This window comes from Triturus cristatus, chromosome 5_2 (assembly GCF_964204655.1).
Source record: "Triturus cristatus chromosome 5_2, aTriCri1.1, whole genome shotgun sequence".
Lineage (NCBI taxonomy): Eukaryota > Metazoa > Chordata > Amphibia > Caudata > Salamandridae > Triturus > Triturus cristatus.
Window position 1 is genome coordinate 58,227,560 of NC_140588.1, and position 26,771 is coordinate 58,254,330.

Sequence of the window (26,771 nt, forward strand, 5' to 3'; positions counted from 1 at the left end):
GGTCCTTCACCTTAATCATTCCTGGGACCTTATGTTAATGTTTTTGTGGGTGGTATGGTTCACAGAGGACTTGGTGAATTATGTGTTGGACGCCCCTTTATGTACTGCACATAGTGCTTTCCATTGCGAAGACAGATTGTGTTTATCTTGAACATACCAGAGTTCATTTATGTCCTTCCTAGTCCCCTCCCATTCACTATGGTTCCTCATTAATGGAGAAGGTGTCAAGCCAAGTCCATTTACCAGAGTAGGGGTGTCCAGTCTGGAATGTAACCCACCCATCTTCTGGTAATGTGTTATTGCCATCTCACATGAAACTAGGGATTGGTGATAGAGTATGTGTGAGCCTGATGTACAAATCATCTTTGGCCCTGCGGCCTGCTGAAAGCTGTGTGTGATGTGGGGGTTTAGCACAGGGGTTTGGCTGGCTGTGGGGAGTTGGACGCACACCCTGTGGCAAATGCTGCAAACAGCCAAAGGCTCGGCGGGGGCTTGCCTTATGTATGATAGTAAAATAATAATTTGCGTTAAAAGTAGAAATTCATTAAAAAAAACACAAAGGTTAAAGTGAGATAGTTTGGTATCTTACTTTGCATGAAAAAAAAGTTAAAGTGACGTTATAGGTAGGTGAAAATGTCAGTCTAAACGTAACATTTTAAACTATAACTGTTGAATAGCTGCATTTTCTTTATTGATTTCAAGTAACTAGAACTCCCGTCCTCACAATGCACTGCTTATGACTTTACATATTACAGCACTCATGACATGGCCTATGACATTATTTATAAATTTACTGGTGACAACTAAACTGACATCATTGAAGACAGCGCTGTACATGGCGGCGACGCTAGTTATAATTACTTGAAATAACTATAGCTGTTAAATTTGTGGTTTGCTATAGCACCATGCTAATCTTTGACTTTTTTCAGTTAATTTCTGAGGTAATGTTTGATATATTGCCATACCTAACTATAACTTCACTTTTTCAATCTAACCTGTTATCAGTGTGTATAAATGTGTGTGTGATGCCTGCATTAGTGCCCTTATATTTCTATTACTGTACATGTTACTATTTTCTAAAACAGACATTTTTGGTTTGAATGAATACAGTCGTGAATTAAAAAATTAAGAGGCCCTTTCCTCATAAGACTAACTTGACATGCCAACATTAATTTAAAGCAGACATGGTTTAAAGGTATGCAACTAAATCCAAGAAACAGAATAACTTTTATTTATGCTTTGTTGTCCACTTGTTGATTTTCTTTTTTTCCAGACTTTACTATTGAGGCACCACCTTCCTTCAAACCAGCCAAAAAGTATTCAGATATCTCAGGTCTTCCAGTGAGTACAAACCTTTTTCCTTCTACCATTTAACTTTTTTTGACTTGGGAAGGTGTGCTTTTTTGTTAACTTTCTTTCCCTTTTTGTAAGCGGTATAACTTTTCACTACTGATAGGATGTAAACTTTCTGTTAGGAAAGCTAGGAAATGGTATATTATATTAAGAATATGGATGCAAGGGTTATGCTTTCTTCCTTCTGTCAATGACACATTTTCCAAAACGGCAGCCATTAGAAAACATACACCAAATAAACAAGCTTTCCCAGAAGCACCTGGGAACCCAGAGACGTAACCTCTTCTGTCAGGAACGAGGAGTCTACATAAAGTCCTACACCACTATCCATGCTTCTTCTTTCTTTGTGCATCTGCAATTTCTTCCTAACTCTTCTTTGGAGTCACTCACCCCTATTCAGATAAACAAGCCAAATTATAACACCAGCATTTTATAACTCAAAATACACTGCTGCTCTATATTGTCACACAATAAATGTATTCCATTAACCATGATAAAGATTTCCTTCACGTCTCTATTAAATACATGCATTTTCCAAGAATTAATAACCATGATAAACTTTTTTACTTGCTGTTAACGGGAGGGATACAGAAGCTTTATTGCCAGGTGGGGTAATCCTCACCTCCATGTCCCTAATAGAATTGAAACTTTTAGTTACAAAAGCTAGGAAATGTAATGTTCGAGGCTTATGAGCTGCAGATTGTACACTATGCATAGATCGCCATCTGGTGTTGGTCTCGGATGCTTGCACTTTGTTGTTGTCTTGGAAGACTCTTTTTTAGTCCTGAGATAGGTGACTCCTCCCTTGGACGATAGTGTGCATGGGCATCGACTCCATCCTCAGATTGTTTTTTTCCGCCATCAGGTTTGGATGTAACTTCTGCGCTCCGGTTCGGCACCATATTCGCTAAACCTTTTCGACGCGCAAACTATCTAAAACTCGACGGTATTGTTTTCTATCGCGTGATCTTCGACGCGCACCTCAACTACTCGATTCCAGTGGTTCCAGTGGTTGACGCAGGCCGCTGGGCCGATCGACGTCGTTCGGGCCTACAGCTCCTGGAAAGGACTCCATTTAAAAAATGCCCCCATGTGGAGCTAAATTTCCACACATTGACCACCACAAGCTCTGTAACCTGTGTCTCTCGCCCGAGCACGATGAGAACAATTGCCAGGCCTGCTCCTCTTTTAGATCCAAAAAGGCCTTCCGTGATCGCCGGACCCGACGACAAATCATGGCGCAGCGAGCAGCTCCGGTACCGGTGGACATCTTCGATGAAGGCCCCAATGTCCCGGAGGAGGATTCTGAGGACCTGGAAATCGTGACCGAAGCAGACGACTCAGACGACCACATCACTCCTGGTCAACGAGTGAGTACAATTGCCCCTACCCCAACTCCACCTGAAAAAAAGAAGGCCCATGTCAAGACTTCGCCTGCTGGCCCCAGTCGCGACCAAAAACAAGCTTCAGAAGCCCCACCGCCGGGGCCGTCTTCGAAGATAAGGGACAAGCCTTCCGGTAGCTCGGGACCGAGCAAACCGCATCTCAGTGTCCCGCAGTCGCTTCGGCACCGAAGACGGAATCATAGCCTACTCCCAAAAAGACATTGGCACCGACCACCTCGACGCTGAAAGAAAAGACATTGGATCCGAAACAATGCATTCGGAACCGAAAAAGATTTCTACCTCCACAGCCAAGACGAAGGACCCCAAACTATCTCCCAAGGCCTCGGAGCAGAAATCCAAACCCCGCTCGGGCCCGAAGAAATTGGCACCGAAAGCGGTTACCGAAGAGGAAGAACTTTTTCGACCGGATCCTGTCGATCTGAAACAAAAAACTCTCCACATAGACCCCAACACAGGACATGTGGCTGCTGTTCCACACAAGAAGAGGAAACTGGACACACCAGATACTCCTGCAGTGTCTGTGAAGAAAAAAGACTGTGCCACTTCACCTATACGACCCTCTTCTCCTATGTTTCCTCCTAAGCCTGTCTCTCCTCCACATTCACCAAAACTTCCACCACGGGGTGATGATGATTTAGGGGGTGGGGGAGGCAACAATGACCCTTTCACTGACCCTGATGATGACACAGATGTACCACAGGACTATTGGGACGATTATGATGACCCAATAGATCCTCTAGACCTCCCTGATCCCCAGGCATATCCAACAAAGCCATCTCCCCCAGATGACAATATTGGCTTTGGTCAGCTTGTAAATAGAGCTGCTCTCTACCATGGTGTTCAGATGCATTCTGACCCTGCAGACGAGGACATTCTTCTAGACACCTTTGAACAGTCACAAAAGACTGTAGAAACCCTGCAGATGCTAAAGGGTGTCATTAAACATGCCCACAACATATTCAAGGACCCTGTGAGAGCTAGAATTCTCAATCCCGGGATTGACAAAAAATATAAACCCGCTCCCGATGATCCCACCTACATCAAGGGTCAACTACCTTTAGACTCACTAGTGGTAACTAATGCTAGGAAATGTGCCATCTCTCAGAACTCCGGTGATGCGCCACCTTCTGGATTAAGAGTCTAAGTTGTTAGATGCCTCTGGCAAGAAAGTTGCTGCCCAAGCAGCTAATCACTGGCGGATAGCCAACACACAATCATTACTTGCTAGGTACAATAGGGCTCACTATGACCAACTAGAAACCCTATTACAACATTTACCTGATTAATATAAAACCAAGGCAAATGATTTAATTCAGGAGGGAAAATTAATAAAAAATGCATCAATCAAATGTGCCCTTGATGCAGCTGACACAGCCTCTAGGTCCATTAACACTAGTGTGCTACTCAGACGACATGCCTGGTTACTCATCTCAGGCTTCAAACAGGAGGTACAAACAACTATCCTCAATCAGCCGTTCAATCAAGAACAACTTTTTGGACCGGCTGTAGACACCACTCTAGAGAAAATGAAAAAGGACACAGAGACTGCTAAATTCATGGGTACATTACAGTCTCCAGCCACACGTGGTTCCTTTCGCCGCTCCTTCTATAGAGGAGCATCCAAAAATATCGGAACAGACACCGCCTCTTCTTCCTACAAAAACACCACGCAAACATCCCCCAACAGAGGATATTTTAGAGGCAGATACAGGGGAAATAACAAAGGGAGAGGCCGTGGTAACAACAACACTCGCGCCTCCCCGACTAATACACAGTGACTTCCCCCCACTACCCCCCAGACCATTCCACCCCGGTCGGAGGGAGACTATCACAGTTCCTACCTGTCTGGAATTCCATCACTACAGACAAGTGGGTAAGACAAATTACCCAGTATGGTTACTGCCTGGAACTTACAGCAACCCTCCCCACCATACCACCCAAACAGCGTCCAATGTCCACGGAACATCTCACACTCTTAAAACAAGAGGTTCTCTCACTGCTTCAAAAGCAGGCAATATAACTAGTTCCCTTACAGCATCAAGGACCATGGGTTTACTCTCTGTATTTCCTAATCCCCAAAAAGGACGGCACCCTAAGGCCAATACTCGACCTCAGACCCCTCAATCTCTACATACAGTCCGATCATTTTCACCTGATCACTCTTCAACAGGTCGACTTCCTTGCCACACTAGATCTGAAGGACACCTACTTCCACATTCCCATACACCCTGCTCACTGGAAATATTTAAGATTCATAGTGGACGGACAACACTATTAGTTCAAAGTCCTTCCATTCGGGGTGACCACCGCACCCAGGGTGTTCACAAAGTGCCTTGCAGTAGTAGCAGCACACTTGAGAAGACAACAAATCCATGTCTTTCCATACCTCGACGACTGGCTACTAAAAGCCAAGTCATTCAACCAGTGTGTTCATCACACTCATCAAACCATCCAGCAGCTGGGATTCACAGTAAACTACACCAAGTCACATCTTCAGCCCTCCCACATACATCAGTATTTAGGGTCCACATTAGACGCCTCCAGAGCTCTGGCATATGCCAATCCAGCCAGGATAACCAGTATACAAACACTAAGCACCAAATTTCAGCCACAGCGTTCCCTCCCAGCAAGGGTATTCATGCAACTCATAGGAATGATGGCCTCTAGCATTTTAATCGTACCTCATGCAAGACTTCAGATGCGCCCCTTACAAGAATGCCTAGCACGTCAGTGGAACCAGGCTCAAGGACAACTTACAGATCTGGTGTTGGTGGACAGCCGTACACATCGCTCTCTGCAGTGGTGGAACACACAAAACCTTTCCAAAGGGTGGCCGTTCCTAGAGCTGGTTCCACAGATAGTGTTAACAGCAGACGCATCACTCACCGGCTAGGGAGCCCATCTCCTAAACCACATAATTCAAGGCAAATGGACCACTCAACAGAAAGTGTTCCACATCAATCACCTAGAATTACTGGCAATATTTCTAGCATTAAAATCATTCCAAGTACATCTACATCCCAAGACTGTCCTAGTCCGGACGGACAACATGACAGCCATGTATTACATACAAAAACAAGGAGGCACACATTCTTTGCAGCTGTCTCAGCTGGCACAAAACATTTGGAGATGGGCCAATCCACAAAACATATACCTTCTGGCAGAACATCTTCCAGGAGTTCACAATCAGATTGCGGATCCGCTAAGTCGACAGACACAGCAGCTACACAAATGGGAACTTCATCCCCAAGTTCTTCAACCATTTTTCCAAATGTGGAGTCAACCAGACATAGATCTGTTCGCCACACACGCAAATGCAAAACGCCCAACCTTTGCCACCAGGTTTCCACACCCGTTGTCCAAAGGCAATGCGATATGGATGAACTGGTCCGGCAGATTGGCATACGCTTTTCCGCCACTCCTGCTGATTCCCCTAGTAGTATGCAAGCTCAGACAACAGTCTCTCAAGATGATACTGGTAGCTCCCACATGGGCACGGCAACCGTGGTTCACAACACTACTGGAACTTTCAGTAGTTCCACACCAAAAACGGCACCTCTCCCAAACGTTGCTAACGCGGAACCATGGAAACATAAGGTACCCCGATCCAGGTCAACTGAATCTAGCGATCTGGCTCCTGAGGTCCTAGAGTTCGGTTATCTTAACCTTCTGCCGGATTGTATGAACATCATTAAAGAAGCCAGACACCCTACTACTAGAGCTTGCTATGCATCAAAATGGAAAAGATTTGTCATCTACTGCAATAACAATTAAATGGATCCGCTGGATGCTTCAATCCAGGACATCATTTGCTATTTGCTACACTTACAAAGGTGTAATCGAGCATATTCATCCATAAGATTACATCTAGCAGCACTTGCCGCTTATTTACAAAACAGACAACACTTGTCACTATTTAGAGTACCTGCAATTAAAGCCTTTATGGAGGACCTTAAAAGGAATACTCCCCCCAGACTGCCACCCTCTGCGGTGTGGAATTTAAGCATTGTTCTTACCAGGCTCATGGGTCCCCCATTTGAACCTCTCCATAAATGTGAACTGCAGTTCCTCACATGGAAAGTAGCTTTCCTTGTCGAAAATTACCTCTCTCAGAAGGGTAAGTGAGATCCAGGCTTTAACCATACAAGAACCATTCTTACAAATACATCGTAACAAGGTGGTTCTTAGAACAAATCCAAAATACCTTCCCAAAGTAATCTCTGCTTTTCATCTTAACTAATCAGTTGAGTTACCGGTGTTATTCCAAAACCCAGACTCTGTAGCAGAGAGAGCTCCTCACACACTGGATGTCAAAAGAGCCCTACTATATTACATTGACAGGACTAAGCCCTTTGGGAAGAAAAAACAACTGTTTGTAGCCTTCTCACCACCTCGTAAAGGTAACCCTATCTCCAAAGCTGGGATCACTAGGTGGATAGTAAAATGCATACAAATATGCTACCAAAAGGCTAAACGCACATTAAGAATTCCCCCTAGAGCGCACTCAACGCGCAAACTAGGGGCTTCCATGGAATTCTTAGGGAACATTCCCATAGATGACATCTGTAAAGCAGCAACATGGTCTACACCACACATTTTAGCCTGCACGTCAACACAATAGTGTTTGGTGAAGCAACAAGCGTCTGTAGGCCAAGCTGTTCTTAAAACACTTTTTCAAACCACTGCAACAGATACAGGTGACCACCGCTAGGGGAGACACTGCTGTACAGTCTATGCATAGTGTACAGTCTGCATCTCACATGCCTTGAACGGAATATGCTTCTGTTCTTGGCATGTAGAGCTGCAGAGTTGTACTGGCCCACCCGCCTCTCCGGAACCTGTATCTGTTCCAGTATTATCTTAAATAGATACATTCACATGGACATCTCTTTATTTCTTACTGACTCCATCATTTCCCGTCATGGCAAAAAACAATCTGAGGATGGAGTCGATGCCCATGCACACTATCGTCCAAGGGAGGAGTCACCTATCTTGTGACTACAAAAGACTCTTCCAATACAACAACAAAGTGCAAGCATCTGAGCCCAACACCAGATGGCGATCTATGCATAGTGTACAACTCTGCAGCTCTACATGCCAAGAACAGATGCATACTGGTAAGTAGCATTTTCCTTCTATGTCAGGACCGGAGGTGAGGATTACGATAGTTTAAACCTTGTTCACCACCATCCTAGCCACTTCTACAACTGCCTAAAAGTAAAACTTCTTAAACATATAACAAGAACACTAATTTGCAGCATTCATCCCTTAGGCAGGCCCTAGGAAGAACACTTTTGAGGCTATAGCCCCTCTAGCTTAATGTGCCCTAAACCTCTTTGTGTCCGTACCAGCCACCTGCATGACCCAGCACACCCATCTTGCTATAGTGGGAAATAACATCACTTCATGTGGTGTGCGCAAAGCATTGAGAAACTGCCGTTACCCAGGAGGGCATACAACTTCAGTCTTGTCCTCATGCACTTTCAAGCCTTTCACCACACACAATTAAGGAGCGTCATCAAATGCTGTGTAGGGAATTATCTTAGAATCGGACACTTTCCTGCTACAGATCATACTGGTCACCACATTCGAGGTAAATACTTTCTCTGTGACATCGCTGACCCTTACGTCCGAGGCCCTCTGACAGACACAAGACACGAAAAACATGACTAGTTTCCCAGAAATATCCTTCCGACAAAAGAACTTGTTGGGCTGCCAATATAAAGACGGGAAGGACCTGATTGAAGTCCCAAAGAGTAGAGTATCTGGCCTCCATGGGGAGGGAGAGACTGACTTCCCGAAGAGATGTGCCCCTATTGGCAGACAATCATTCGGGGCATGCTCTGCTGCTTTAGCCAACAGAAAGGAGTTTACTGACCTGTATGCCATTCCATCTGTACCAAGCTGGACAGGAAATTAAGAATATAGACTAGATTAGTGCCCACTGGATCCAAACCCCTTTGCAGAGACCAGTCCCTCCATTCATCGCATCCAGGCCGACTTGTAAATGCTCAACCATTCTGTCGGCCCAGGCCTTAGAAAGACGGACCTCCACTTTTCTCAAAAGCCCTGGGATTTTCCAGCATTCCCTGTACTCTGTCACACCATCAGTTGAAGGTACCCAGCCTGGTCCGGGACTGATCCAGAAGGAGAGTCCGGGACGATGGATCAGAGAATCCCAAGAAATTTCCATGAGGACCAGAACCGAAACTTAAGGTCTCCACAGCGGAGTCACCATGACCACATCCGCTTGCGGTTTCCCTACCTGGGCAGATGCCCTTGTAATCATCATGAACCGGGGAAATGCATGCCCATCTTTTTGCTCCAATTGTGTAAAAACTCCTCAGTCATCGCTGGCGCCTGCAGGTCCGGTCTGCAGCTAAAGAACCTCGCTAATCAATGCAGATGTGAGGCAAACAGATCCACTGAGAAAGTACCCCATCTGTCTGAAATAGTTACGAACACTTGAGAGTCCAGCCTTCACAAGCTTGTGTCTGGAGTAACAGTCTGCCACCTCATTCGCTTTCCCTGGAATATACTCTGCCACCCCTTAGATGTGATTATCCAGACAGTAGTGTCAGATGTTCTTGGCTAGGTCGAAGAGAGCCTCGTACCACGACCCCTCCCTCCCACTCCTCAGATGCTCCCTTTCATTGGGGCTGTTCTGGATACAGTGCACTTTTGGGCCTACCCTCCCCAGCAGCGATTTCAGGATATTCAGATTATGATTGGGTCAGAAGCAGACCCCTCTCCTGTCCTCAAGCAGATCACACCGCGGCGACAGATGCTTCACTGCTGGGATGGGGCAGACATCTGGGAGAGGTGGAGATAAGGGGACAGTGGTTCCGGCGGAGTGTTAGAGCTTCGAGTGATTAGGTTGGTATTAAAAGCATTTCTTCCCTCTGTCAAGGGGAAGTTGGTGCAGGTGTTCAGATGACACCACCGCCATGTGGCTTTGCAACTAGCAGGGCGGGGTGGGGTAGCGAACCCTTTGTCAAGAGTCTCAGTATCTCTGGACATTGCTGGAACAGCAGAGCATAACACTGGTGGTTCAACACCTGACAGGTTCTCTGAACGCCAGGTCAGACAAAAGCAGCCATCGATGCCTAGTGACTTATGAATGGCGTCTACAGTCGGAGGTGGCGCTAGGTCTCTTTCAGCAGTGGGGAGAACTTTGGTTAGATCTTTTTGCCTCCAAAGAGAATGGGCAATGTCTGCAGTTTTGCATGCTGGAGTTTCCAAGGCGGCTATTACTAGGCAAAGCTTTTCATTGCAAGTGGAACTCAGGCCTGTTGTATGCCTTTCTGCCCATACCACTTCTGCCCAAGGTACTGAAGAAGATCAAGAATGACAGGGCCCAAGTCATTCTTGTGGCTCTGGACTGGGCAAGGAGAGTCAGGTATCCAGAGCTTCTGAAAATGAGTAACAATCCTCCGATCACGCTGGCCCTTTGGGAGGATCTTCTGTCTCAGCAGTAGGGGAGGGTTCTCCACTCAAACCTGTCAACTGTCCCTCTCAATTTGTGGAGATTGAGCAGCGACAGTTGATAGCTTTTGACCTTCCTCCCGAAGTATGCATCATTATTTTGGCAGCCATGCGTTCCACCACTAAGACTGTATACGCCTGCCATTGGCTTTTATATATTCTACAGAAAGGTCTATTGATCCTCTTTCTGCTTCTTTCTACTGTTCTTTTCATTCTTACCCTTGCCCAGCAGGGCTCTGATTTGGGTACTCCTAAGGGTTATCTCTCTGCTCTTTCTCTGTTTCAAGAACCTGTTTACAATTGGGGATTTAAAGGGCTGGGTCAGTTTCCACACTCGCCTCTTGTCATGCCACAGTGGGACCTTAACTTGGTCCTCACTTTTCTTATGTGTGCTTATTTCTAGCCTTTGCACAACTGTCCCCTCCGGCTGCTTACCATCAAGACAGCCATTCCAGGGTCAATAACTTCTGCCTGGATTGTGAGTGAGTAACATGCGTTATCAGGTAAGCCCCCCAACATGATGACTTGACCCCATTCCATCTAGGTGAATTTATCACGCTGCCCACCTTTTTTGCTCCTCCGTATCCCTCTAAAGAAGAGGAGCGTCTCCACCGTCTGGACACTAAAAGAGCGTTGTCGTTCTACCTTGGATGACCAACTGTTTGTGGGGTACGTGGGAGCTAAGAAAGGTTGGGCAGTACAGAAATGGACAATTTCCTACTGGGTCATTCTCTGCATTAAGATCTGCTATGCCTTGGCTAAGAAGCTGCTCCATAAGGGCTTACAAGTACACTCCACCAGGGGAAAGGCTGTGACCACGGCGTTGGCTTGAGGTGTCCCAGTCCTGGACATCTACGAGGCAGTACTGTGGTCATTTCTGCACTAGTTTGCCAAGCATTACTACCTGGACAGTCGGGTCCGCAGGAACTGGCATTTTACCCGTTCGGCCCTGCTGGACTTTCTAGTGTAGAAGTTTGTCCGCAACCCACCGCCTGGATTGTATGGCTTGGGTATCCATTCAAAGATAAGAAATCTGCAGCTAGTAGTCTCTATAAGATGAAAAAGTTACTTACCTTCGGTAACATTAAAGACAATATCTAGCTGCAGATTCCTTACAAACCCGCCCATGCCTCCCCGCTCTGCTGACTTATTTGTTAGGACTAGGGTTGTTCCAATTTTCAGGTCCCTAGTTTTGACACACTATCAAGTTAGTCACTTCATGGCTCTTCACTTCTGGCGTGGAAAAGTAAAAAGTACTGAAGTCTGCATGCCTGGGTGGCGCCTATATAGGTGACCGCAATGTAATAACATGACCGCGCACGCAAGAGGTATTTGTCAAGCAAATGTTTCCGGATCCAGCCTGACACCTGGGAAGTTCAGAGGTAAGGAATGTGTAGCTAGATATTGTCGCTACCAGAGAAGGCGTTACTGTGCATAGGAAAAAAACTCTGAAAATAGTTGTTTTGTATATGATCTTAACTCACTGTACAGATTTAATCTCTTGCATTCCAGTTTCGTTTAAACAATTTTTTTAATACGAATATGCATGGAAAATACCATGTCTTAATCCATGTGTGCAAATGCACAGACTAGAATATACTATTTATAACCATTGTTGAGTGTCTGGAGGAGCATAATAACCCAGTTGAGGCTTTGCCTCTCGTGAGTCATGGCTACTTCCCATGCTAAAAATCAGGAGGGGAGAATGGACCACTTGTACCTGTGTAACCAGGGTCATTTGGTTGTGGACCCTGCTAAAAAAAAAAAACTCATTAGCGTACACAAAGTTGTGGGCAGTATATCTTTATTCTCCGCCTATGTGTAGCATGACCGCATCATCATTGGGTTTTATTGTTGGTATGCTGACCCCAACCTGGAGGAGGACCACTGGTATTACAGTAGCGTCCAGAGAAGTGAATGTGGTGCTCAAGTGAAGTGATTTAAAATTCCCTATACCGCCATGTCAGACAGTTCTTTAATAGAATGGTGGTATGGAAAAATAAAAACAAAGTGGTGCGTGTGTAGATCAAGTTACCAATCTAGCGCACTATTGAGATCATATCGGTGGTCGACATGTTTCAGCCTCGTTGTCCAATCGGATCTAGGGGCTTTCTTCAGGACCTCTAAATATGTAGACGCACGTTGTGTTGACTACTTAAAGTGGGTTATTGACTTATCACGCTCGTTGTGTTGAGTTAGGTCATTATTACCTGTAGCTAAGATAGATAAAAATAGAAAGGGCGCAATTGTATACTTTCTTCATATTTCATTTTCAAACTACCCAATTTTTGATGCTTAACATTAGCTTCAGTATTGTGACTATACAGGTGATCTAAGCGGTATAGCACTGGTTGAGAGGAGAGCGCATATTGTTGAACAAGTCACTTACCTTCGGTAACGATATATCTGTAAGAAACATTAGTTGGATTCCTTACCTTAGAATATCCCCAGGCGTCAGGCTGGATCCGGAAAGATTTCTGTCAGCAGTACCCTTGCGCGTCGCTAGGCGTCATCTGCATCTCCGCGTCCGTCGTCGGCGTTGTGATCGCCGGGAGGACGTCGGAGTACTTAGACGCCGCCCTCGTGCGCTGACGGCAGTTCTTGTACATAGCTTTCTGCGCCAGGAACGCAGAGCCATGCAAGAAACCGACACTGATGCCATGAATCTAGGGCCCTGAAAGGGATGACCTTAACCCTAGATGTCAGTTCGCAGAACGGGGAGGATGGGTGGGGCGGTAAGGAATCTAACTAACGAATGTTTCTTACAGATATATCGTTACCGAAGGTAAGTAACTTGTTCATCTGAAAGAAACACGTTAGATTCCTTACCTTAGAATAGATACCCCAGCAATACCAACCCTGGTGGTGGGTCTGCGAACCAAGATCACACCAGGAAGTCCTGGAGAACGGAGCGGCCAAAGAAGCCGTCACTCCGGACTTGGCTGTCCAGGCAATAGTGTTTGGCAAACGTGTGCAGCGAGGCCCATGTTGCTGCCTGACAAATGTCCTGCAGAGGGACTCCCCGTCAGAGGGCAGTAGTAGCCGCTGTGGCCCGAGTGGAATGGGCCCTCCGCCCCACAGGAGGCTCCTTCTTAGCCAAGGAATAACAGACCTTAATGCACAAAACGACCCACTGAGAGATGGTCCGCTTGTGCACTGCCCGCCCCTTACTGAGCGCCCACGTAGCCAACGAAGAGTTGGTCGTCCACCCGGAACTGTTTCGTGCGGTCCAGATAGAAGGAGAGCGCTCGTTTTGGGTCCAGACGGTGGAGCCTCTCTTCCTCCTTCGAGGGATGCGGAAGCGGAAAGAAGGTGGGCAATGTAACAGACTGGTCGATGTGAAAGGCAGTTACCACCTTAGGGAGAAAGGAAGGACGAGTCCTGAGAACAACCTTGTCCGGATGGACAGAGAGGAAAGGAGGCTTAGAAGAAAGAACCTGGAGCTCACTCACCCGTCTGCTTTCCTGGTTGCCATCACCTCGGCCAGTCTTAAGAGTCAGAAGGCGAAGAGGACAATTATGAAGTGGCTCAAAGGGAGCGCACATTAGATAGGTTAACACCAGGTTCAAGTCCCACTGAGGCATTGCGAAAGGGACAGGAGGAAACATGTGAGTAATGTCTTTAAAGAATCGAGTAACAACAGGGGACTTGAAAAGAGAAGGCTCATCAGGAAGCCGTAAGAAAGCAGAAACAGCTGAAAGATGTCCCTTGAGGGTGCCCAGAGCAGAGCCCTGCTGGGCCAGGGAAAGAAGAAAAAGGAGAACTTCTGAAAGAGGGGCGGAAAGGGGATCCACAGCCTTTGCTGTGCACCATGCCACAAATTTGTTCCACGACAGGCATATACCGTTTTAGTGGAGGGACGCCTGGCTGCCAGAATGACATCACAGACTTCAGGAGGCAAGTCAAATGGCATCAACTGCCGCCGCTCAATCTCTACGCATGGAGGTGGAGGCTGGACAGGTTCGGGTGGAAGACCGTCCCCTGCTGCTGCGACAGAAGGTCCTCCTGAAGAGGCAGTCGAATCGGGGGATCGATTGACAGACTGAGTAGCTCGGGATACCAGTATCTTCGTGCCCAATCCGGAGCCACAAGGATGACTTGGGCCCGGTCGCGCCTGATCTTCTTCAGCACTCTGGGCAGAAGTGGTATAGGCGGAAAGGCGTACAACAGACCGCAACTCCACTCGCGACGAAAAGCGTCGCCGAGCGAGTGCCGCCTTGGAAATTCCAATGTGCAGGACTGATGACATTGCGCGTTCTCTTCGGTGGCGAATAGATCTAACCAAGGCTCTCCCTACTGCCGAAAGAGGCCTTGCGCCACGTCCGAGTTCAGACGCCATTTGTGATCCAACATGCACCGGCGGCCGAGTTCGTCCGCCCTGGCGTTCAGAGAACCTGCCAGGTGTTGAACCACCAGGGTGATGCCCCGATGTTCCAGCCATGTCCAAAGGCGCAGAGCCTCCTGATAAAGGGTCCACGACCCCTCCCCTGCAGGGGAGAGCAACTCCTGGGAGGTGTAAAACAGCGCCCCGGCTGTGGCGACAGCGAGAGGTGCACCAGTGACTGCTGCAAACCCTAGCTGAGCGCCAGCAGACCCAGTTATGGGGCGCAATAAAGTAACGGGGCCCGGTCAAGTAAATCATACAGACGGTGGCCATAGAACGAGATGAGGGTGTGACGGGAGGAGGCCCGCAGGAGGAACCTGACACCCAGACCCCAGACCTCTCCCTGAAGGACATTATGAGGGCGATTAGGGACTTAACCTCTTCAGTGCCCATGACGAGATAGTCTCGTCATGGAGCACGGTCGCGCTGTGCCCATGACGAGACTATCTCGTCATGAACCCCACCCACTAATAAAACGCCCGGCACAGGAGGGGGAAAGGGCGTGGCACAGAAGGGGTTAAAGGGTACCCTGGAGCCGAAACTGGACTCTGTCACCGAGGAGGTAAACTTACTCCGTGCGGACCTTCGGAAGATCTCCAAGAAGGTGTCCACGGCAGAGGCGAGGATTGGGGGCCTGCAGGCTAAAACCAAACGTCTCGAAGACCAACTGGCCACCCTTACCAAGAACCAGTCTGACATCTACACCCGCCTTGAGGACCAGGAGGGAAGGGCTCGACGGAATAACATTTGTTTCGTAGGTGTGCCGGAAGGAATGGAGGGGCAGTCCATGGACCTGTTCTTGGAAGATTTGATTCTTAATCACCTGAAGCCCAAACGTTTTTCAAAATTCTTTACAATAGAAAGTGCACACCGCGCACTGGGGGGCAGGCCTAGACCGAGGGTGCCCCCTCGCACGGTCATCGCCTGCGTCCTGAACTTCGGTGATAGGGATGCAGTCTTACAAGCGGCATGTGTACATGACGACCTCCGGCACGAGAACGCCACCATCCGTTTCTTCCTGGACTTTACACTCCATGTTCAGAGACAGAGGCGGTCCTTCGAGGCTGTCAAAAGAGAGCTTTGAGAGCAGCAAGTAAAATACACGATGCTTTACCCAGCCAGACTTAAAATACTTGATGAAGGGAAAACTTACTTTGATGCTCCAGCGGAAGCCAGTGACTGGCTGGAGGGATGGCGCATGGTGGGTCGTAAAGGAGGACGCAACCGAACGGCAGCGGACAACGGATACGATGGGACAGGGCAGGAGGCGGAGACGACATCCGATGGACAGGGGCAGTGGCAGCTGCCAGATAAGTGATCTGTGGGACGCTTCTTGTGACACTGGAACTGTATTCCCTTCAACTGTAAATGTAAAGAGACATATACTGGGGCCCGTCAATTAGACTGAGTGCTGGGGATACAATGGCTCTGGAGCCCTGTGCGACTTAACAGGCGCAAGTGGCATGTGACCCCTTCTAGCTTTTCTCTCTAATTGCTGTTGTGTTGATTTATAGAGCCGGATAGCCCGAGCGGTGCTTTAAGTGGGGAGGCCCTGCATGGTTTTGCTTGGGTTTGTTATCATTCGATTAGCAGACAGATAATACTTCATGCTGGAGGCTAGCCCACGACTCCTCACGAATGTTTCTTTCTAAACTGTTTGAGCGACAGGCACTCTGCTTGTTTTGGGGGTGGGAGGTGTTGGGCTCACCCAGCAGGGTTGCAGGGAGGGGGGAGTTGGGACTACTGTTAGATCTGTTCAGGAGGGATGGGAACCACGCTCCTGACCAAGAGATTCAGCAGAAACGGGAGAAGTGCAGGGCTAGTAGTACACTTCACACACAGCCATGGGTGATCAAGCTACAATGTGGATATGGACCTGGAAAGTAAATGGCCTGAAAAACAAAATCAAGCGCACCCTAGTAATGCAGCACATTAAGAGGCATTCCCCTGATATAGTATTGATCCAGGAATCGCACCTGAGAGGAAATAAGTGTAACACGCTAGATTGATTTGGCTACAAAATGATTGCCCACTCTGGCTTCTCTTCCGGGGCTCAGGGGTAGGGATCCTGGTGCGGAACACGCTGCCACTAGCTATCACAGGAACCTGGGTGGATGAAGCCGGATGCCTTGTGTCGGCGGCTGGCAAATGGGAGGGGCGTCTGATTGTGTTGTGCTCTTGTTACATTCCCCCAGGTCTTCAAGCAGTAATTTTTCAGAAGTTCAGTTCATTCCTCACTAACCTCCCACTGGGCACACTCCTGATAGAGGGGGAGGGATACGAATGCAGTAATGAACCCGGCGATGGATCAGTCTGGATCCTCTGTGCGTAGTCAGGGAGAACGAGGCCTGACCGACTTTGCTAATGCCATGGGATTAGTAGACCTGTGGCAGGAACACAGCCCCCTAACACGACACTTCACGTATTATTCTACAAGACTCCTTCTCTAGAAACGATCACACGCAATGACAGGGTGGGAGACTTCCGCGACCCTGCACACATGGAGAGGGGCATCTTGGCTCACTCTCCGGTCTGTCACCCTTATGGGTCCGTCCCTTGACAGACCTGCCTACCTGAGAATAGACCCCTGCGAGACTCAGGGCTTCGGGACAAACTGCGCGAGGGATCGGAACTCTATTTTGAAGAAAACAAAGTGCCAGTAGACTCACATGTCACCTTGTGGGAGGCCTACAAGATGGTCTTACGGGGTCAGGCACAGGCGCTGATCGGGGCCCAGAAAAAAGAGGAATCCCTGCAAATCTGGTCACTTGAGCAAGAAATTACCCAGATGGAAGGGGACGCGGCGATGCTGATGAGTGCGGACGGGTGTCACGAGTTGGCTCTGAGACAGCGTGACCGTGTCCTGGCAGAGAGTGAGGCTCAGGCATATGCGCTAGCGACGCAACACCTCTTGTATGATGTAGGGGATAAGGCCCTGAAGCTTCTAAAGTGGCTGGAGAGACGAGGTAGGGAGAGATCGTGGGTCACGAGGGTCAGGGATGCAGCTGTGGCACTCGGCACCACAAGTACTTAAATAGCTGAAGCCTTTGCCAAACATTTTGAGGGCGTTTATGCGCCAGTGTGCACGAGGTCAGAGGAAGACTGCACGGAGTTCCTAAGGGACTTTGCCCTGCCCACAGAGGGCGTTTATGGCGTTGGACGCCTCCATGGCGTTCGATAGCATTGAGTGGCTCTACCTGTCCATGGTGCTACAAAGGCTTGGTTTCGGTGCTAACTTCTGTGGTTGGGTGCGACTACTATATGAGACGCCTACAGCTAGGGTACAGGTCAACTGGGCGTTATTGAGGTCTTTCCAGTTGGGAAGGGGAACTCTGCAGGGGTGCCCCCTGTCTCTGCTGCTGTTCGCCCTGGCGTTGGAGCCATTGGCGCACTGGATCCGGAGGGACCCATCAATTTGGGGCATTGTGTCACCGGGAGGGTGGGAAGAGCGAATTTCGCTCTACGCCGATGATATTGCCCTATATTTAGCAAGGCCGTACTACTCGATCGCTTGAGTACTGCACATTTTTTATCTTTTTGGCAGCTACTCGGGATACACCATCAATTGGGCTAAGTCAGTGATTTTCCCACTATCGGCCCACCCAACCCCTAGAGTTCCGATGTGCTGTTCAGCCCCGGTGTTGTTGGAGGGATTCAAGGAAGGAGTTCCTGGACAGTCTCGTGCCCCAAATTAGCTGCCTTGCCGCCTCAAAGCCTCCTCCTTCAAACCTTTTTTCAGAGTTTTATGGCAAGCCTGTTAGTATGTCTTCAGTTCTGAACTAAGCATTTTCTATCCGCTGCAGAGAATCATTTTCATAGCCCCACAACTCAAATACATACATAGCAATAGGCAGGCATTTCAAATTATTTATGGTCATCATATCTCTTGGGTGTTCAATGCTCAGCTTCCTAGAGAAGTTGAGCAAAGCTGTAATGGATTTAACAAATTGGAGTCTTGTCTTCTAGAATTCACTTAATTTCTCCAGCTATCCTACTGATCAAATAAATATCCCTGAGTAAGAAAAAGATTGGGTGTGTGTTATAGTGGTACTCCCAATTAAAATGTCACAGCATTTTATTACTCTTTTCCCCACTTTCATAACAAAGGTTTTACTTCCGTAGGTTGGCAGACCTAGGTTCTGCATATAATGAACCAATTCAGCAAGCGAACACTTTAGGGCCAACGGGGTACGGGCCATGAGCACCTCGTCGTCTGCATAGCGGAGGGCCGGTATGGGTCGATGTCCAACCTGGGAAAGATCAAAACATTTGCTTACTAGAGTACTACCCAAGCTAGTGATATATAGGTTACACAAAAAAGAGGCAAGTACACACCCTTGTCGGACCCCTCACTATATGCTAAACAGCTGAGTGCATTCACCTTTTGGCCAAAACGTACCCTAGCTGTGCTGGACGAATATAAGTATCTAAGGAAGTTAACTTTGGTAGTATCCACACCCATGGTGAGCTTGATGGTCAAGAGTTCTTTGTGCACAATACAGTCAAAAGCGGAAGACAAATACCATAAACAGATGTCCACGTTTAATGTACTATCAGTAAATTCAGATTAATAGCCTTCTCAGTTGTCTCTACTCCTGGTCGGAATCCATTGTAGGTCTGTGATGATATTATTAGAGTCAGTCCAGTCCTGTTGTCTGCACAAAAGCATGCGGACAACCACTTTAACTAAAGAATCAGGAAATAGGTCTGTAATGAGCAGGACAGTTACTTTTGCCTTTCTTATGGATAAACACTATAAGGGATTCTGACCAGGTATTTAACACAATCAACACTTCGACAGGATCGAAAGAGGACGGTCAGGAGGGAGCCGCAAAGGTTGATGTCAAATTTATAAAGATCAATCGGAATACCATCTGGGCCCGGTGCTTTACCTCCTTTACTCAACTTTCGAGCCAAAATGAATTTGTTGAGGTTGAAATAAGGGTAAGTCTGATCATAAATAAGTCCTGTCACGGGAGGGTCAGTCATAGACACTTATTGAAGAGGTTCACTGACACTCTCCACTGATTTAGAATATACCTTAGAATAGTGAGCTAAACAATCTACCTCCGTAAATGCAATCTCGATTCGGGGTCTGTCAACTTCTCTTAAAGAAGGGGATTTGATAACACGTCAAAAATGAGTGAGTATAAGCTGCACCGAGGCTGAATGGAGATCAGCTAAAAGGGCCAGAATACTAGGATTAACCCTCATCACACTGAGCAAGGTCCAGAGTTTCACTTGGTTCACCCTATCAAATGTGGACGTAAAGTCCATAAATGCTAGATGTAAAGAGTCAGACAGTCCACTGTGAATTTATTAATGATTGGATGGAGGTTAAGACATTGATCTGAAGTCAACCTCCCCACCATAAAATCATATTGCACATCGCTCAGAATATTGTTTTCTTCTGCCAAGATGCCCAACCTATTTAGAATCACCCTTTCCAATACCTTGACAGTTGCATCCAATAGAGATATTGGTCGATAACATTGTGGGTTCTCTTTGTGCCCCTTCTTAAAAATGGGAACGATCATGGCAGTGGCCCATGAGGGTAACGACCCCTCCTGTGCAGCTGCATTCAAGACCTGCGTTAAGATTGGGCCCCAGACTTCTATGTTTGCTTCAAACAGATCTGGCAGAATACTGTCAGCGCCCTGGGCCTTATTGCTAGACAAGGCAAGAATGCCTTGTGTGACTTCCTCTAGGGTGAAGAACACTCGGTTACTAACTGTGAAAGGTACAATGGGGTTGTAACACCCCCACCACTCCTAATATAAATGCCCTCAAAATGATGCAAACACTGGTGTTCTGGGATGTGATGGCATAAGAGCGGGCCAGAGCCCTCCGCAAAGCAAGGCCTGTTAACTACTCTCTCATAGAGAGAGCTGTCCCCCATCTCACAGGCTGGACAGAGCTCCTCCCAGGCTGATTCTTTAAGGTTATGCTTGTGCGTCATTTGAGCCTGCTTATAAGCCCGCTACAATCCTTAACTAGGTGCCTGTCCCTCAGTGACTGCTTCAAGGCCACTTTCAGGTGGCTCAGTGTTCTCGAGCAATCCCGATAAAACCATTTAGGGGTTTGTGACTCCTCAACAATAGATGCCGTAACAGCCATTAATTTACAAACCCCAGGGCTATGCCTTTGACTCACTATCAAAACATGTTGATTTCACGCAGTGATGAGGAAGATATTGGATGCTGTCAAACAAGTTGCAAAGAGGGAAGCTTGGAGGTGCTGAGGTTCCGCCAGAGACCATTTCAACCTTCTCCCCTGGCCAACAGCAGGTAGCCTCGTTAGAGCCCTCCATGACTGTGGTTTAGGGACCATGGCAATATACAAGGTAAAGGATAATGGGTTGTGATCACTAAAAGGGCTAAAAATAATGTTAAAATGAGAAATAAGCAAATATAATGGCTCTGAGACAAATATAAAGTTAATAAATTAACTATAGCCACTTCCTTTTAAAGTCTGGCAAATTACTGGGTACAAAGAGTTTACCAGTTTCTCCATACTGAAACCCAAATTATGAGAATCTAAGACAGTGGTCTCCAACCTTTTCTGTCCTGAGAGCTACTTATATTCAATTGGGGAGAGGAGTTGGCCTAATGGCTAGGGCGGTCGACCTCGAGTTTGGGGAACTGGGTTCGAGTCTCGGCAATGACTCTGAACATCCTGTGATTCTGGGCAAATCACTTAAACTCCCCACGCCTAACAAAAATGAATGTGTCTTCATGTAATGCAACAGGTGCTATGTAAAGCTCTCTGATACCCGATTCAGGTCAAGTTTGCGCTATATAAAACTCTGCTACTGATATTATTAGTGTTGTATAATCTCATTTTTTTATATGCATATTATTTCAACCAGGCAAATGCTTTTTAATTTAATAACCTGGGCTGCACACAGGTGAACTACTCAGAGGTAGCTGGAGAGCTACAGTAGCTCACGCGCTACTGGATAGAGCTCGTTGAGCTCCCACCCTTCCTTTGTGTGTACAAGGTGTCTGTTGACCATCTCTCAACAGATAACTGTAAGTTAAGGCGTTGCCGTCTAGAGGAGGGTTACATAAATGACAATTAAAATCACCTACAAGAAGGATGATTTGAGAATGGCCATCCCCCTTAGCTGAGATGGAGTTCAAAACACAATCTAGGTGAGAAACTAAAAAAAAAACTCTGAGCTACCCTGCTTACTATTATAAAAAATTGATTAGAACCGTTGGAAAACAACTAGGCAATGAAAACCGTATTCCCTGCTTTGTGCCCACATGCAAATTGAGGTCCAAGATGTAAGCACTTAATTATGTTTTTTAGAATTGAATAAAGCCCTTCCCCCCCCCCCTCACCCTTCCTCCTATTAAGGGAACAGCAGGTTCAAAGTAAGTCATGTATCCCTCAAGAAAGAAGAGGTTTTCAATTTCCCATGTATCTTGCAGACAAATTATGTAAAAAGATTTAACAAATTGCACACACCTTGGGTCGCTAAACTTTGAGGAGAAACCCACAATATTCCAAAACAGAAACATAAGGCCCTTTGAGTGCTGAGATGGAACTACTGGAGAAACATGGGCCCCACGAGGCCTGGAAGAATCACTTAAATCCAGTCAATCGCAGGACTACAAACCACTCGAAGGAAAGGATCTATTGGAAATGGGCACAACGGGGGATGGCCAAGGTGCAAGTTGGTCATTAACTGGACAGTACCCCCAACAGGGTGATGAAAATCTAATTGTACGTTAAACTACCTGGTCTGTAAAAGAAACCCAAAGGCAGGGCAACTATCCCTGGTGTACGTGCTGTCAATCGAGGGGCAGCAACAAGTAAGTTTGCCAGCTAGCCAGGAGTAATTAAAATTAACCACCAAGCAATCTCCCGCCCAGGGTTTTCTGTCCATCCCTATCCAGCATTACTCTGCGTACCGTGATGATAGAATCTGCAAGCTCCCTCCTGTGAGATAGATGTGATACTTGAATTGTCTCTTTATGCTCCATTAGATCTAATAATTCCATACCTGATGAATCATTATTTTGGGTTCGACTTTGAGAATAATTGGTGACTGGAATATTTTAACTTAGGTATTCGCTTTGTTTAGACAAAGGAGAGGGCGAAAACGATCTGGTATCAATATGCATTTGAAGATTTGGGGACGGGAAAGACTTGTTGTTGTAGTACAGCTTGATTCCACAAAAGTTGTAATGTAGATGGAGGGCTGATTTTTCCTCCCATCGCTGAGGCAGTATTCTTCTTATTTTTGCCTTTGGATTGTAACAACTATACATTTAGCCTAGGCTTACTCTTAAATACTGTGCCTTAAGTAAGTAGATACACTGCAGAGATTCCTTATTCACAACACTTCTGCCCTCCAGACCGATTGCACTACCACGACTCACTGCTGCTGGCAGAGCGACTGTTAGATTTGGAGCTTTCTGGTCAAAAGTACCTACCGCTGCCAAATAAATAGGGACCCTTGCGTCTAATCCGGGTAAGTGGCTGCACGCCTAAAATAACCCCCGCTCGCCCCCTTGGTAGCTTGGCACAAGCAGGCAGACTTATCTCAGAGGCAGTGTGTAAAGCCTTTGTGATCACATACAGTAACACAGTGACAACAATACAGATGGACACCACACAGGTTGTATTATAAAAATAAGTATTCTTTATATAGATTTATCACAAGACCAAATGACAAAATTCCACAATACTGTACTCTAAAATAGACTAAAATATTACGAAAATAGCTCAGTTCTCTTAAGATTGTAAATGCGACACTTTACTCTCAAAGTACCTTGGTTGCGTAACGCAGTGCAAATAAAAGGGTCGCAGAGAAGGTGATGCGTCGGTTCCTTACACTCAGGGGAGTGGGTGCGTTGGTTCCTTACTGCTGCGCAGGGGAGTTGATGCTCGCTTCCTTACTGTGTGGGGAGATGATGCGTCGGTTTCTTACTGCTCTCCGGTACAATGTGAAAAGATGGCGCCTCGATGCGATACTCTTCTCCGGTGCGATGCGACAAAATGGCGTCTTGCTGACGATGCGACAACGTTGAGGCGATGCATGCACGTCTGACGGCCGTGCGGCAACTCGATCTTTGGAGCTACGACAGACCCTGCGACTCACTTCTCCGGTGATGTGGCTGCGACTCACTTCTCCGGTGATGCGGCTGCGGCACGCTTCTCCGGGGATGCGCCGCGCTTCGGCGATGCGATGGCGACAGTGGCAGCGGCGGCACGCTTCCGTGGCGAGGCAACGGCAACTGCTGCGGCGGCGTCACGCATCTCATCGTTGAGTCGCGCTTCCAGGTCCCAGCGACACGCAGTCTCTCTCAGAAGGCCCAGCACAACAGCAGGCACTTCAATTCCCAGCAAGAGAATTCAGGGGGGAGCTGGTTGGTGAAGTCTTGTATCCATGAGACTTCAGGCAGGTGGCAAGCTCAAGTTCAAGCCCGTGGAGCTCTTCTGCAAGTTGATGAAAAACACACTCAGTCCTATTCTTTGGGGGTTGGCCTGCAGTGCTTGCTTCATTGCCAAACCCACAGCACAGGGGCAGTCTCCTCCTTCAGCTTCCTGGTTCTTCTCCTCAGCAAAGTGTCGTCTTGATTCCCAGAAGTGATCTAAAGTTCTGGGGTCTGGGTCCCCCCTTTTATACACCAAAATCCTTTGTCTCTGAAGGCATAGAGTGTCTGTACCTAGTCCAAACCAGTTCTGTGCAGTCCTGGAGCACTTTGTTTACCGGACTCCTTCTTTCATTTGACAGTGTGGGCCAGGGTCATCAGACACACCACAAGAGGTGAAGCCAGCGTTGTGGAAGGCAGGCACAGCCCTATTCAGGCCCAAGTGCTACTCCTTCCACCACTCCTCATGCAGCTAGGTCTATTCAGCCTTGTGCTGACTCATCCTGTCTCTTGGAGACCTCCCAGCCCCTGTCACTCAGAAACCAGACAGGGAATACACAATCTAGCAGAGGCAGGCTTGGATTGTTAGGCAAGAAAATACCTTCTTTCTAAACGTGGTATTTTCAAACACAGAATGTTAAAACCTACTTCACTAAAATATGTATTTTATCATTCTGACTTCAGGCATACTAAACTCGAATTTCTACCTAGTTCCCTGAGTCAGTTAGGATTATAAGATGTTATAATCAAACTTCCCATTCTGGCCTATGGGAACAGGTAGCCTTGCAATAGTGAAAAACGAAAAAGGCTGTTATTCACTATCAGGACATGCCACACACATCAGGGCATATCCTACCTTTCAAATACACTGCACCCTGCCCTTGGGCCTACCTTAGGGGTGTCTGACATGTGGAAAAGGGAAGGTTTGGGGACTGGCAAGTGGGTGCACTTGCCAAGTCAACATGGCAGAACCAGACTGCACACAGGCTCTGCAATGGCAGGCCTGAGACACACTTTACAAGCTCCGGTGGGTGGCACAATCAGTGCTGCAAGCCACCCAGCAGCATTTCATTTACAAGCCCTGGACACACGCAGTGCACTATACTAGGGTCTGATAAGTAAACCAAACAAGCCAATCATGGAGTCACTAATCCATACATCAATTTTAACATAGTGCCACAGTGCAAGTGCTCCCTGATTAGCAGAGCATCTAAAACCAGCAAAAACGTCAGAGACAACAGCAAAAAATGGAAGGGAGACCCACGCCAATGGTGCCAGGTCTAACAGCGACTCTACCCCCTCCCTCTTTCAATCAAATGTAATTTCCCTTGAAGGAAACTAAGATGGGGAGGACTTTGACAAAGGCTTGGTGAAGGCAAAGTGCATCTGCAGTATGAAACACAAAGCAACTGTCCAGCCATGTGTCTCCCTCTCTGAAATAGGACGTATGCAGTCATCATGTTCATCTTACTCTCCAAGTGCAAAGCACACCCCGCATCCAGCTAGTGACTGTGAGGCCATCCTTTCATGTCCAGATCTTCGAGTTTCCGGAGTTTCTGCTGAATTTACATGTGCAGTTACAGGCCCTCATGTGTATTTTGTGTACTGGTGCTCTTCGCTGGGATCAGTGTTCTCAGTAAAGGAAAGTGGGCATCAAGGCATGCCAGATTAGCTTGCCTGATCAATCGCATCAGTATGAGAATTTAGGAACACTCCTTTAGGTACCCCTTGTATCCTAATGCAAGCTCAACTCAATACGGTCCACAGTCTCCAGCTCTGAGACCTTCTTGTAAGCTCTTGGGTACGAAGCTGAAGGCTAGATTGTTTAGATCCCTCGTCTTCCAGTAGCTGTGTAGCTGCCCCTAATGCTAGTTCACCTGCAAAACACTGGTGTTTCTTCAGGAAAACCACTCCAGGCACCTTAACCTCTTGTCTGAACTGACAGCAGACCAGATTCAGAAGCTGGTACTGGTAATTTACTCTCTCTGCTTAATGTTGGCATTTAGGGCAATGCTCCCAAGGATCAATCCCTCTGGCAACTTCCTTGCAAGAGGTTGCATATTGGGGACTTTAGTTCAGTAATGGAAGTGAGGATAAATACCAGATGCATGAGTCTTTTCATTTGTGAAGACGGCCTAAGGGCTCCAGAAGCTTGGGAACTACAAGCATCCTGCTTATGGTTCATAACCTTTGTGAGAAGTTGGCCTGGTATATGCTGTCCACTCATTTAATTGGGCACCTGGCACCAGTCCAAATGATCCTTATGATGTATGAGGTCAAAGGTAACCTTTAGAAAGATATCCTAGTGGTAGGTGTGGAGAACAGCCTTCAGGCTTAATCTTGAAGGAATGTAAAGCAGCTTGTTTTACCAGATTATCATCTCCTAAATGACTAAATGAAAGGAGAACCACACAGTGTTTATATAAAAATATGTATTTATTAATATAACCCTCTCTACTACCCTCTACACAAAGATAGAACACAAAGACACAATACGAGATCAATAGAACAGTTGTAAGTAGCACAATACACAGTGGGCTCCAGGGGGAGACCAAACCATATACTAAAATAGTGGTATAACAATCACGACTTGAGTCAAGACACAGTCTAGAGCACGTGGAATCGTTGGGACCCCATGGAACAACCCAATGTGAGTAGACGGGGACCCCACGGAGGACGGGTGCAGTGTGCTAACACGACCGCGGGCTCCGTACAATTCTATTGGAAAGTTGCGGTTACAGTTTTAAAGTTTATGGA

General features: G+C 47.1%; 1 protein-coding gene across 7 annotated transcripts in view; it reads left to right on the forward strand.

The window, feature by feature from the left end:
- The window catches only part of INO80C (INO80 complex subunit C), a 199,107-nt gene that overhangs the window by 167,143 nt on the left and 5,193 nt on the right, over positions 1 to 26,771 (forward strand). For all 7 annotated transcript variants that reach the window (XM_085606851.1, XM_085606854.1, XM_085606852.1 and 4 more), the window contains one exon: positions 1,274 to 1,341. In XM_085606851.1, the coding sequence (XP_085462977.1) occupies positions 1,274 to 1,341 (68 nt within the window). The remainder of the gene's footprint in view (positions 1 to 1,273; positions 1,342 to 26,771) is intronic.